Source organism: Labeo rohita, chromosome 1 (genome assembly GCF_022985175.1).
Source record: "Labeo rohita strain BAU-BD-2019 chromosome 1, IGBB_LRoh.1.0, whole genome shotgun sequence".
Classification (NCBI taxonomy): domain Eukaryota; kingdom Metazoa; phylum Chordata; class Actinopteri; order Cypriniformes; family Cyprinidae; genus Labeo; species Labeo rohita.
This window is the reverse complement of record NC_066869.1, coordinates 22,213,881-22,227,423: the sequence shown is the minus strand read 5'-3', so window position 1 is coordinate 22,227,423 and position 13,543 is coordinate 22,213,881. Positions and strand designations below refer to the sequence as shown.

At 32.5% G+C, this 13,543-nt stretch overlaps 2 protein-coding genes across 4 annotated transcripts; both read left to right on the top strand.

Annotated features, from left to right (window-relative positions):
• The first annotated feature begins 74 nt into the window (after nt 1-74).
• Nucleotides 75-9,912, top strand: zgc:66472 (uncharacterized protein LOC327494 homolog). 2 transcript variants are annotated; one of them, XM_051111612.1, is made up of 8 exons: nt 75-447; nt 523-574; nt 3,549-3,977; nt 4,185-4,251; nt 5,555-6,700; nt 6,799-6,866; nt 6,964-7,007; nt 8,342-9,912. In XM_051111612.1, exons 3-8 carry the CDS (start codon nt 3,669-3,671, stop codon nt 8,427-8,429), a joined length of 1,722 nt encoding a protein of 573 aa, XP_050967569.1. In that variant the 5' UTR covers nt 75-447; nt 523-574; nt 3,549-3,668; the 3' UTR covers nt 8,430-9,912. The 2 variants fall into 2 exon arrangements, with proteins under 2 accessions (XP_050967569.1, XP_050967576.1); XM_051111619.1 differs by having other exon boundaries at nt 77-447; nt 3,549-3,959.
• Nucleotides 9,913-10,211: 299 nt separating this feature from the next.
• Nucleotides 10,212-13,346, top strand: LOC127172092 (uncharacterized). Of its 2 annotated transcripts, XM_051121199.1 has the most exons (5): nt 10,212-10,369; nt 10,511-10,587; nt 11,884-12,225; nt 12,777-12,818; nt 12,927-13,346. In XM_051121199.1, the coding sequence occupies exons 1-5, from the start codon at nt 10,299-10,301 to the stop codon at nt 13,082-13,084; spliced, it is 690 nt and encodes a 229-aa protein (XP_050977156.1). In that variant the 5' UTR covers nt 10,212-10,298; the 3' UTR covers nt 13,085-13,346. The 2 variants fall into 2 exon arrangements, with proteins under 2 accessions (XP_050977156.1, XP_050977167.1); XM_051121210.1 differs by having other exon boundaries at nt 10,212-10,587.
• Nucleotides 13,347-13,543: the final 197 nt, after the last annotated feature.

Sequence of the window (13,543 nt, the reverse complement as noted above, 5' to 3'; positions counted from 1 at the left end):
AATGATAGAGAAGAAAGGCTAAAATAAAAGAACTTTAAAGTAGATGGGGTGCATTATAACTATATTCATTCTAAATTTCAGTTTAATATTTAAGGTTTGAAGATGATTCCATGTTAATTACGAGGTTCATTAGGTATGAAGAGCACGAATCACAGATGGACAAATACTCGACTATAAATGAATGAAAATAATTTTATACATGTTCCCCCTGTTTTCCTACTCAAACAAGTGGGTTATTTCTATGTTTGTGGACGTGAACAAGAATTTTACGACACATGCCAACAGCACTACAGCTAAAATGCAGTGTGTCTGCAATGTTGTGGAATTCGGTCCCGTCGAGGTTTGTTTCCTGTCGGCCCGTTATGCGGTTACGCTTCACATTCCACACAGCGACCGAGGGATTCACAGCCCCTGTCTCAACCGTGCAAAACTGTTATTTTATCGAAGGTAAGCTTCCCTCACGTGAAATATTTACACTACATTTGATTGTACACGTGTTTTCTTAGTGATTCTCTTTTCCAGAATTTGCACAGACGCCATCATTACATGATTCCCGCTCCAGACTATTGATGAGGTGAGGAGAAGTTGTAGCTTCTTTGGAAAAGGTGCCAAAGTTATTAATGAAAAGAACGTGACCACTTTGTCTTTGTTAGTTTACAGACATATTAGACTCGAACAAATGTTTTCGTTTGTAATATTTTGGGGAGAAATCAGTTCTTGTCCTTAGCTTGCTTGTTTGCTTTAGCAGACATGTCCCTTTAAACGAGAAAAATACCCCCATCCACGTTTTTTCCCCCCTCACAGGCATTACGGGTCATGTCCTGTTGAAACCTCCATAGACAGCTTTCTAAAAAGTTATTTTATTTTAGAAGTTACGTTATTTTATTTATTTATTGACTTATTTTAAACCGTTTTTATACCTATTTTTTTTGTATGTGGTGACAAATAGATGATCAGTGACCATCCTGAAATCACTGGCATAAATGCTGGATTCGTCAATATTTTTCATAAAAATTCATAGATTTTGAAAAAAAAAAAAACAAGCACTCAAACATAATACACAATTTTATTTACTTTTTAGCTAAACCTGTGAGTGAACATCTGTGAAGTAAAATTATTTAATTTGTGATTTATTAAATAGGCCTATACTTTTCACTTAACGTTAAGTTTTATGGATCACTAAGATGATACAGAATTATAGTGACAACACTTTTTTTTTATTTTAATGGTATTTTGTGTGACAATTTATTTTAATGGTATTTATGTATGTGGTGACAAGTAGATGATCAGTAACCATCCTGAAATCATTTATTCACTAGCATAAATGCTGGATTTGTCAGTATTTTTGAATAAACGTCCATAGACACATTTAAAACTGTATGTAATTTGTGATTTATTAAATAGGCCTATACTTTTCACTTAACGTTAAGTTTTATGGATCACCAAGATGATACAGAATTATACATTAACACTTTTTTTCATTTTAATGGTATTTTGTAAAGCATTTGGCAGTGATGTTCTCACATAATCTGGGGTACACAACAGATTTTTTTAAATTGTTAATTCAAACTATTTAAAATATTTTTGTTAATTGAAATAAAACTGAAAAAAAAATATTAGTAAAAAGTCGTAAACTAAATGGAAATAAAATGTCTAAAGTACTAAAATTACTAACACTGAAATAAAGTAAATTAAACCTAAATAGGAATGTGTAAATAAAACTAATAAAAATGGTAAAAGCACATAACAAAAATTTATTTATTTATTTGTTTATTTTTTTTTTTTTTTTTTTATGTATGTGGTGACAAGTAGATGATCAGTAACCATCCTGAAATCATTTATTCACTAGCATAAATGCTGGATTTGTCAGTATTTTTGAATAAACGTTCATAGACACATTTAAAACTGTATGTAATTTGTGATTTATTAAATAGGCCTATACTTTTCACTTAACGTTAAGTTTTATGGATCACTAAGATGATACAGAATTATAGTGACAACACTGGGGTACACAACAGATTTTTTTTTTTTTTTTTAATGGTATTTTGTAAAGCATTTGCACATAACAAAAAGTGATGTTCTCATCCTGAAATCTAGCATAAATGCTGCAGCAGATTTTTTAAATTGTTAATTCAAACTATTTAAAATATTTTTGTTAATTGAAATAAAACTGAAAAAAAAAACAAATATTAGTAAAGAATCGTAAACTAAATGGAAATAAAATGTCTAAAGTACTAAAATTACTAAAACTGAAATAAAGTAAATTAAAGCTAACTAGAAATGTGTAAATAAAACTAATAAAAATGGTAAAAGCACATAACAAAAATGTATTTATTTATTTATTTTTTATTAATTATTATTATTTTTTTTTTTTGTATGTGGTCACAAATAGATGATCATTAATCATCATTCCTGTTGAAACCTCCATAGGCAGCTTGCCATAAAAAGTTATATTTTAGACGTTGTGTTATTTTATTTATTTATTGACTTATTTATTTGAAACCATTTTTTTTTACCAAGTTTTTTTTTTTGTATGTGGTGACAAGTAGATGATCAGTAACCATCCTGAAATCATTTATTCACAAGCATAAATGCTGGATTTGTCAATATTTTTGAATAAACGTTCATAGACACATTTAAAACTGTATGTAATTTGTGATTTATTAAATAGGCCTATACTTTTCACTTAACGTTAAGTTTTATGGATCACTAAGATGATACAGAATTATAGTGACAACACTTTTTTTTATTTTAATGGTATTTTGTAAAGCATTTGGCAGTGATGTTCTCACATAATCTGGGGTACACAACAGATTTGTTGTTTATTGTTAAATTAAAACTATTAAAAATATTTTTGTTAATTGAAATAAGGCTGAAATAAATATACATATTAGAATAAAATCTTAAGTTAAATGAAAAAAAAAAAAAAATAAGTTTAAGTAAGAAAATTACTAAAACTGAAAAAAAATAACCTGGCAAAAGCACATAACAAAAATGTATTTATTTATTTTATTTATTTTACCCATTTTTTTACCCAATTTGGTCACAAATAGATGACCAGTAACCATCCTGAAGCTATTTATTCACTGACATAAATGCTGGATTTGCCAATATTTTTAATAAGTGTTAATACATCTTTTTTTTTTTTGACAGCTAAACCTGTCAGTAAACTTCTGTGAACTTATTTAAAACTGTATTTAATTTTTGATTTATTATAGACACTTTTCACTTAATGTTAAGATTTCCTTAAAACTGCTAATAATGGAATATTTAGATTAATAGCTGGCGTTTATAGTGGCACTGTATTAAAAGTCGTGCACACTTTACCATTTTGTAAAAAATGGCATATTGTGCAAAACAATGATTTGTTTGATGCTTCCCAGAATATCATAAAGTAGCCAGCCAGATAATATTAAATTACACTAAAATCAGCAGTTCTGACATCTCAAAATATAAGGAAAATATAATCAACATAAGATTCTGTGACTAAGAAGCATGATATAGTTGTAACATAATTTACATATTCTCTTGGTCTCCTCTTTTAAAAGGTAACCTGAAATTGGACAGCTGTTTTTCAACTTTGTATAATTGCACAATAAGAGGGCTGTGGTGACGGTGGCAGTAAGTCTGCCCTTTCTGTGTAAGAAATCCACCACCAAACACGCACAATGGAAGTGGAGGATGCCTTATCGGCAAAGTTCAGGGGCCTGATTCAAGGGCTCATGGTGTCGACAACCTCAGAGATAGTCAAAATATTCAGCAAAGTTTTGCTGGAGACCAGAATGGAGATCACCCGGAGCTGGAGGGAGATCGACTTGTTGAAGCAGCAGTTGGAGGAATGTGAGCAGCAGAAGAAAGAGGCCATCATTAGGGCTCAAAGAAATGACTTCAAAAGAGAAGATGACGAAATGGAAGTGTCACACGTGAATTCCCAGCCTGAAGTGCAGAGCTCAGACACGGTAACATTGGAGGAGGTGGTGAGTGTGTGTGTGTTGTGTGGTCATTGTTTCCACTTGTTTTCAGTGCAGTGCTAATCTGCATAGAATCAGTGTTGTTATTTCTGTGCTGTTTACCGTAAGCATACAGAAGTAATCTGTCATTTTTCTAACATTCTGTTGAAAAAGTTTTGTTGAATCATTTGTGATCTTTCAGTAATAATAATTACCATGTTTTGTGTGTTACAGGGGCCTGAAGAAAGAGCAGAGAATGTCTCAGAATCGGAGACAACACAGTCAACACAGACAACACCAGGTGCTAATGTTTTTTGAAAAGTAATAGACATATCACAGGGAAGTACTACTACAAAATAAAAAGATTAGATTATTCCCATTCAATTGCCATGAAGATAGTCAGAGATGCTGACTAGATAACTAAACTGCTATTCAAAAGTTTGGCATCAGTACGATTTTTTTTTTTTGTTTTTAACGGAAGTCTCTTATGCCCATCAAAGTTCCATTTATTTGATCAAAAATACAAAAAAAGTAATATGAAATAATATTGCAATTTAAAGTAACATTTTTAAAATATAATTTATTTCTGTGATGCAAAGCTGAATTTTCATCAGCCATTATTTCAGTCTTCGGTGTCACATGATTCTTCAGAAATCATTCTGATATGCTAATTTATCATCAATGTTGGAAACAGTTGTGCTGTTTAATATTTTTTTGGAACTTGTGATACTTTTTTCAGGATTCTTTAGTAAATAAAGTTAATACAAATAATTGTAAATAAAAAGTTGAAAAGAATATTCAAAATAGAAAATAGAAATCTTTTCTAACAATATAAGTTTTTACTAAAATATTGTTGTATGTTATTACTTTTTAATAAAAATATTAATTTCTTTCAAAGAAAGAAAAAAAGGACTGACCCCAAACTTTGAATGGTAATGAATGTTATTACAAAAGATTTATATTTTAAGCAAACGCTCTTCTTTTTAACGTTCTATTCATCAAAGAATTCTAAAAAAAGTGTCACAGGTTCTAAAAAATATTAAGGAGCACAAGTGTTTCTAACATTGATAATAAATCAACATATTAGAATGATTTCTGAAGAATCATGTGACACTGAAGACTGCGGTAATGATGCTGAAATTTCAGCTTTGCATCACATGAATAAATTCTATTTTAAAGTATATTAAAATAAAAAAACACTTTTAATTTGCAATAATATTTTACAATATTACCATTTTATTCTGTATTTTTAATCAAACAAATGCAGCCCTTATGAGCAGAAAAGACTTCTTTAAAAAAAAAAAAAAAATGTTACTGATCCCAAACTTTGAACGACAATGTTACTAAAATTACTAAAACTGAAATAAAATAAATTAAAGCTAAATAGAAATGTGTAACAAAAACTATTAAAAAATGAATTGTTAAAAATTAAAAATGAAAATAAAAAAATTTAAAAAATTTAAAATATACTATAATAGCATATAAATAATACTAATATATTTTTTGTCATCACTGCTACTGTGCTGAAGTTAAATAGATTTATTCTGATGTGCTTTCTTTGTATTTTAACAATACTAATTAGCATTTTTGTGTTGCTTCATTAGGCCAAGAGGTTCAGAAAATCTGTGCAACAGCTGCAACTGCCAAAAACAGTCAGAAGACCAAGTGCAAAGAGCCAAAATGCACACAGCATGCAGTAAAACCGAAAATGGCTTGTCCTGCCAATGTGTCACGGGTGAAAGGGCGGAAATCATCATTAGACAAGACCATCTCACCGCCCACATCTGAAATCATTGCAAATGGACCATCTACAAGTGTGGACATATTAACAAAGAGCCCAAAATCAGACGTGGTGAAAAAAAGGAAATTAATCGAAACGCCAAAGCACGCTAATGATGTTAGCGTTGCTCGCGGACTTCGAGACCGACAACACCTCAGCATGCAGAGGCACTGTCTGTGTTGTTCGTCGGACAAGTGTGACCTCCAGTCTAGCCCTTCCAGAGCCATGCACCAGGTCCCTAGTGTGTATATCTGTCGTAAATGTGAGAGAAGGTTTAAGACAGACATCTTGTTCAAGAGTCACAATTGCCCAATGCCTCAGAATTGCAACAGGTGTGGGCAGATGTTCACTACTCTTCAGGGACTCGCCGCACACAGTCAGGAAGTTCAACCTGAGGTCAGCTGCAGTCAGTGTGAACAAACATTTGCCACTCAGTGTGCTTTAACCGTGCACAAACGGATCCACACCAACCTTATTGTTCCCAAGGATATTAAAGCTAAGAGGTTCGAAGTTCGTCTCGAAAGAATCTCAGACTCCCAGCTGGAGGCTGCTTTGTCCTCAAAAAGCTTTCTCTTGCAACATAACTCTTCAAAACAGGATCTTCTGAGTGAATCGCAGAATATGGCTGCAGCAGATACAAGTTCTGGATCTGCATGCAAATCCAGTGCTGAATCCACGGCGGTGAATGTACCTGAGACCAGCGAGATGCAACTATCACCCCAAAGCGTAGTAGAAAGCCTGGATTCAAGGCCAGGGACCCTGCTGGAGTCCAGTGTTGGGCAGTCAAGTGTCAGGAAGGTATATGCTGTCATGTCATCTTCCTCATCCCAAATTCAGATTAGTGAGGATGCAAAAGGATCAGAGTCACCAGCTGTGGATGAAACTGAAAAAGTAACAGATGATGAAAAGAATGCCAGTGCAAGTGATGAGTCAGGACTCCGTTCTCCTCCAAGAAAGCGGAAAATGCAAGGTAATATTACAAAAAAAGAAAAAATGTATAATCAGTGACCAGATTTATGTAGATCCATCTGTTATATTTGAAAATTCTGACTGATGTTTTGTCTCTAGATTGCTCCCATGATGCATACAATGGTGTGTTTCCTGTTGAAAATATTCTGAGATGGAGAAACAACAAGGTAGGAATGAAGTACTTCTTTTATGCATTATCCCATGAGCCCTTAATTCATAAAAAAAAAAACATCCTTTACTCACATATTCTTTTCATTTTAATAGGGAAGAAATGAAGTTCGGGTCAAGTGGATGCCTTGCACATTGTGGTAAGTCTTCCTCATTTGATATTATACTACCAAAGAGAAACACCAGCACCATTTATCTAGGGCCCTGTGATTTCCACGATTCTGAAAATATGGACGGAATGTCACGGAATATGCACAATTTCAGATGAATGAGTCAAAAGTAGGTCAGTACACTCAAATCAAAACACAATATGGACTAATGTCTGTGAATATTAAGCCTCAAAAATACTATTTAAATGTGAATCCCTCGTGTTCTGTGTCTTTGTGTGAATGAATGCCGCAGAAATGCGGTTTCGTTTACTACATACTGAAGCACGTGACGCTCGCAGTGCTTTCAGCCTCTGCCACCTCAATATGCGAGTACATGAAAACAATCTCTAGAACTGCTGTGAGAGTCACATGAGCACTTTTCCCGTTTCTTTTTTTTCGTATACAAACAGAAACTTAAAGGTCTTCACAGCAACCCATCAAAATAAGTTCATTTTAACTTGAAACTGTGAGAGAAATATAATACTTCATGTAGGCCTATTGAAACCTATTAAATTATTACTAAAACATTATATTTTGTAAGGAATGTTTACCAGAAAAATTATTTACCAGAATTTATTAACTATAAAAATGTGAATACACAACACATTGTTTCTAAAAAAGAAAAAAAAAAGAAAAAATAAGAAGAAATAAATAATGAAGTGAAATTTAATGAAATCATTAAAATGGAATCAGAAAATTAATGCGTAACACAGAATTTGGTAAAAATAAAACTGAATTCATAGAGCCTTTAATAATTTGATGTTAAATTGTGTTTTTAAGTTTCATGATTTCAATTAATTAGACGTTTTTTAATTGTTTTTTTTTTTAATGTAACCATAGAGTATAGAAAAATTAAAACAGAAAAAAACGGGAAAAAAATGGAATTTGAAAAAAAAAAAAAAAAAATTTCAATGAACTTCATGGGGCCCTTCATTTAGCTTTTGCTAGTTCATAGTTTCTTTTCATAAATATGTAATTTATTGGTCAGCCAGTCATATTCACTGTGTGCTTGCTGTATGTGAAATGAGTGATATCTTGCCTTTTTCTTGCCCATTGTACACCAAATTACACGATTACTGAGTGCACTGTTGGTTACCGTGTTTACACCCTTTTTATAACAATTGTATTATTTGTGAAAAACAGTAAAATAGAATTACAGAATCAAGTAGTTGCCACCAAAAATATTTTTAGTGATTTTTTTTTTTAAAACAAGTTCCATCAGTATGCAATATGCATGTGATTTTAATATCTTTAGGTACTGTATATTGTATTGTCTGCTGTTTAAGATATCATTCTTTTTTTAATATTTTATTTATATTTCTCAGTGGAGCAAAGTTTCAGAACACATGGGAACCAGCAGAAAGCTTTCCAGGCTATTTGGATGACAAGAACGAAGAGCCAAAGAAAGACTAGAAGGATCAAAAATGATATGTTGACTAAGCTTTTATGAAGTTCTCTGTTTACACTATAAGAATGTATGCTTTGCAATGCAGTTAATTTAATGAGGTTTTTCTTGCCATGCCATTTTCCTGTATTATACGTTGGTTGGTTGCATACGGTGACCCTGGATAGATGCATTAAAGTTAAAAACGTGGCGTTACTTTTTTAGTACATCGATTGAAATGCCTGAGATGGGAGTCTTTTTTTCTTATTATAACTTGTCTTATTGTGATCAGCAAATCATTTTGTGTATTATTCTCGATATTTAGTATTTGAACGGCTGCCTCATCTTTGATTGAGGGTTCAGTTACATGTTTACATGTTTTTGGTGAAGCTTGTTGGATTGTTGATTGTTGTGTTCATAGATAGTGTTTTTTTTTTTTATTCAGCAATTTGATTTATGCTATTAATTGGCTAGGCTGTTTGTGGGTCAACAGTTTATTACTTAAACAGCATCAATGTTCATTGCCTCGTCCTGTTTTAAAGTTGTATGTTATCATATGAAATAATACAGCTATGTTGAAGGCATATTTTAAGGAATTTGTGGAAATGTTAACCAACATGTCGTCACACAGCTGATGTAGGATGGTAAATAAAGAAGATGGTAAGTGTACTGGAAAACCCCACAAATGTAAATAAACAGATTCAAACTGGTTAGACTTCTCATAAGTATCATTACATCTTTTCACCAGCATAAAAATCTTATTGTGGTTTTGATCATTGTGTATATTTTTGTTCACAGATTTTTGTTTGACGTTTGTTTGAAGTCATATTTTAAACTAAAGTCACACAAATCTTGGTGAATGTGTTAACATAGATTGTGGGAAAAGTTAACTGGCTTTGTTAGTTATCAGAAATTCCAAACCATCTCTGTATTTCAGCCTTTATTAGTATGATAAATTGAGTCTTCTTTTAATTTGGAGCTATGACAATACGGTTCTAACTTTTACAAGTGTATGTCTGCATTCCAACTCAAAGTCAGTGCTTTACTGTGAAATATAAAGCACTCATTTTCAGTGAGACTACAGTGAGCAATATTGGCAGTGGCACTTGTTTGTGGAATGCATCAATATATTATTGCAGTGTTTAAAATTGTTGTTAAAAATACTGTTCTGTGCAGGTAAAATACAATGCACTCCCTATCTACAAGTAAATCCGATTAAATTATATTTGTATTAAAAGTTAAATGTATTGAAAACAAACTTTTTCAAAGCTGCTGAAAGTCAAACTTTAACTCTATCATAACTACAACCATAACCAACAGGATGTCATATATATGTTATGTGGTCTGTGTGACATGGTCACAAAAAACATTCATAGTGGAAAAAAAAACAAGAATCATAAACATGAAAAGGGAACTTTTTTACCAAACCAGCAATGCATGGAAATCCTAATAATTACAAGTTTTGTGACACTTTTTCTTGTGGTTTTGACATGCTGTAAATGAGTTTCCACAATCCAGTGGTTAAATGTCAAAAGAGCTTGATCTCTCAATAAATCTTTCTCTCTAAGACCAATGTGAAGAGGAAATGTTATTCAATACTATTTAAAAATGTTTTCCAATGTTGTCCAAAAGTCTATCAGGTGCTATACCAATGATCAAAACAAAGATGCCTGTAGTTTGACCTACACATCTTTTTAAGCTCTTATATGCGTGTATGAGTAAACCTACTTCCTTTGGCAAACAACTTCCTGCTTCAGCAGAGAGCATTATAAGCATTGTGAGCATTGTGGAAAAAAAAAAACAGCTAGCAGTGAACCTTTTGATATAGAGAAGGAAAACAAAGAACGGTATCGTTTTACCTGAATCGTAACTGAGAATCTAACATTGACAAAAAGGATATGACTGCTTTCTGCCTTACCAAAATCTTCATTTCTTCATTTTTTTTAATCCCTAAATTGGCCTTTATTAGGTGGGTATATTTTAGTGGGGAATAAATTTAACTGTTTTTTATAGGAATCAATAACAGCACTGATAGTAACTTCAGTAACCCACGCAAACTGGGAGTGAACAGAAAGCGTGGTTTTACTTCCTTTGACTGGAAATCTTGCAGTTCTTCAGAAATCAAGCAAACACTGGACTATGACTATACATCCACAATGGTTTTATCATGCTTAATCGCTCTTACAGGTAAGGAAATTTTATATATATATATATGTATAATTAAAACAGACTTTAAAAGCTAAAATATTTTGGTGCAATTATGGCACCAAATAATTACTTCAAAATATCTGTTACAAAAATACACAGTTGAAGTCAAAACTTTACAAACAGACTATGCAAAATGTTAATTATTTTACCAAAATAAGAGGCATCATACAGAATGCATGCTATTTTTTATTTAGCAATGACCTAAATAAGATATTTCACATAAAAGACGTTTACATGTAGTCCACAAGAGAAAAGAATAGTTACATTTATTTAAAAAAATGACCTTGTTCAAAAGTTTACATACACTTGATTCTTAATCCTGTGTTGTTATCTGAATTTTTTTTTTTAGTGACAGTTGAGTCTCTTGTTTGTCCTGAACAGTTAAACTGCCTGCTGATCTTCAGAAAAACCCTTCAAAACAACCCAGCATTTTTAGAGCGCATTAAGAGCTGGGGGGTGAAAACTTTCTGAATTTGAAAATCAGGGTAAATTGAGCTTATTTTGTCTTCTGGGGAACATGTACACTCTTAAAAAATAAAGGTGCTTTAAAAGGTTCTTCACAGCGATGCCATAGAAGGACCATTTTTGGTTCCACAAAGAGCATTCAGTCAAAGGTTTCTTTAAAGAACCATCTCTTTCTTACCTTTTTTATAATCCGAAGAACCTTCTTTCACAACAAAGAACCTTTTGTAAAACAGAGGTTCTTCAGACGTTAAAGGTTCTTTATGGAACCATTTAGACTAAAAAGGTCTTCTGTGGCATCGTGAAGCACCTTTGTTTTTAAGAGTGTAAGTATCTTCTGTAGCTGCTGAAGGGCTGTACACTTCCTCATCCTGTTCAAAAGTTTACACCCCTGGCTCTTAATGCATCTTTTTTCCTTTTGAAGCATCAGTGAAGGTTTAAACCTTCTGTAATAGTTGCCTCAGTTGTTCTCAGGGTGAAAAGATGGATCGCAAAATCATACAGTCATTGTTAGAAAGGGTTAAAATGCTAAAAAACCAAAGAATCTGAGGGACCTGAAGGACTTTTCTGAAGATCAGCGGGCAGTTTAACTGTTCAGGACAAACAAGGGATTCATGAACAACTATTAAACAACTATAAACATCTAAACAAACACACACACAGAGCTGTGGATCATTCAGGTAACAACACACACTTCAACTGTATATTTTGTGATTCTAACAACAGCAAATCTATTTCTAATGCATATTTAATGAACAGTTAAAAGGTTTAATGTTAATAAGTAACAAACTTGACTTGCTTGCTTTCTGTCAGTTTTCCTCATTTGGCCTCTGAAGCATTCAGAAGCAGTGGAGTTGAAAGAAGTTAAACTTGGAGAGACGGTGACACTGATTTGCAACCTGTCTGTGTACTCTGACATCCACTGGCTGAAGATGAGTGAGGGGCGGCCGATGGCTCTGATAGTCACAAGTCTTAAACATAATGGAGAACTATCTGTTGTGTGGAATTATAATGAAACTCATTTTGAGGGTTTTATGGAGAAGCAGACGACTGGCCTGAGAATTCTCCACGTCTCCGACAGTGATCTCGCCACATACAACTGTGCAACTTTATATCAAAAACGCTTGGATTTTGATAAAGGAGTGCAACTATACAGTAAGTATCAATGTTTCATTTCTCAAGAAATAAACTCAGGTAAAAAAATGAAAAGAAACGTCCTCTTACTTTCAACAGCTTTTATTTCCAGCAAATTTCTTAATTTAAAAATATTTGTTTTAACATAAAAATCTTAACAACTGAGACATTCTCAACTTTCAGCTAGACAGCTGGCCTTCAAAACCTTTAAAACTACTTCAAAACTTTCTGGTCAGACTTTCTCAAGTCAGCATCAAAGTTTGTCTTGAACTTTTATTATTGAGTTATATCCTGAGTTAGACTTTAATTTCCTGCCACTTGTAAACCCTTAGTCTTAAGGACTATTCCACAGGTTCACATGCAAAAATTGATTATGGTTTATTGAAATAGTTAAAAAGTTATATTGTTTAAAACCCTTTCCAACAAAGAACTATAAAGCTGTAAAGGATTGGATTACAAAATTATCTTTAAATTCAAATTATTAGATGACAAAATATCTTTAAAATAGTTTATATAGGCATTATTATTATAAGTTTGATTGTTCTTCTCATCTTTTTTTGTGGTTCTTTCAGCAAACCAGCAAAGTATAAACACGACCTTTGTTCAAGTACAAGGTAAGCGTGAAAAATGCTATGACAGTATTAAAACATACATTTTAAAATATGATATAAATAAAAATAGAAAAAAATACTCTCTGTCTGACCGAACTTTCCTAAAAACAGGTCCTGATGGTCTTTCTCTTCATTACCAAGTATTCGTAGCAGTGCTGTGTTTTGGCCTACTGGGAATGTTAGTATCTGTTTTAGTGGTCCATATGAAGACCAGGGCAAAAAACAAACCCTCCAGTAGGCAAGAGAGGTTGCATCGTACAAGTATTTAAAAACTTCGATTTTACCTTTGTTTTTGGTGTTGTTAAAAAAAATATATAATAAATATATAGGCTAAGAACCCTTTAAACTCAAGTTTGGCCGCTATAACAGGTTGTTTTTAGACATTCTTTGGATGAAAGGAAAGGGAATGAAAATTTGGCTATATTAAATATGCACTTTATTTTATAAAATGTTAGTATTTTAGTTGTTAAATGATTAAATGTTTATGTATGTTTTTATTCATTTGATTAGTTTTGGAAATAAAAATCTACTATGCTACTTAATTTTTTGTTTGTCCTTCATTTTGGTGGAGGAAATCGGGTAAAAAAAAAACCCATAGAATAAGAGAAAAAGTGTATTGTTGAGCCTTTGGACGTCATGCATTCCAGTTTCCATGGCTTTAATAGACCGACGATAACTAACACTTCCTGCCACCAGATAAGTCCCGCCCATAATAACATCTTCACTGT

What these genes read in the sequence shown, in the direction of transcription:
- zgc:66472 (XM_051111612.1), top strand. Translation starts at nt 3,669, where the DNA reads ATGGAAGTGGAGGATGCCTTATCGGCAAAGTTCAGGGGCCTGATTCAA. An exon ending in CGGTAACATTGGAGGAGGTG is followed by an intron (nt 3,978 to 4,184) that starts GTGAGTGTGTGT and finishes TGTGTGTTACAG; the next exon opens with GGGCCTGAAGAAAGAGCAGA. An exon ending in TGGATGCCTTGCACATTGTG is followed by an intron (nt 7,008 to 8,341) that starts GTAAGTCTTCCT and finishes TATATTTCTCAG; the next exon opens with TGGAGCAAAGTTTCAGAACA.
- LOC127172092 (XM_051121199.1), top strand. Translation starts at nt 10,299, where the DNA reads ATGACTGCTTTCTGCCTTACCAAAATCTTCATTTCTTCATTTTTTTTA. An exon ending in CCTAAATTGGCCTTTATTAG is followed by an intron (nt 10,370 to 10,510) that starts GTGGGTATATTT and finishes GAAATCTTGCAG; the next exon opens with TTCTTCAGAAATCAAGCAAA. An exon ending in ATGCTTAATCGCTCTTACAG is followed by an intron (nt 10,588 to 11,883) that starts GTAAGGAAATTT and finishes GCTTTCTGTCAG; the next exon opens with TTTTCCTCATTTGGCCTCTG.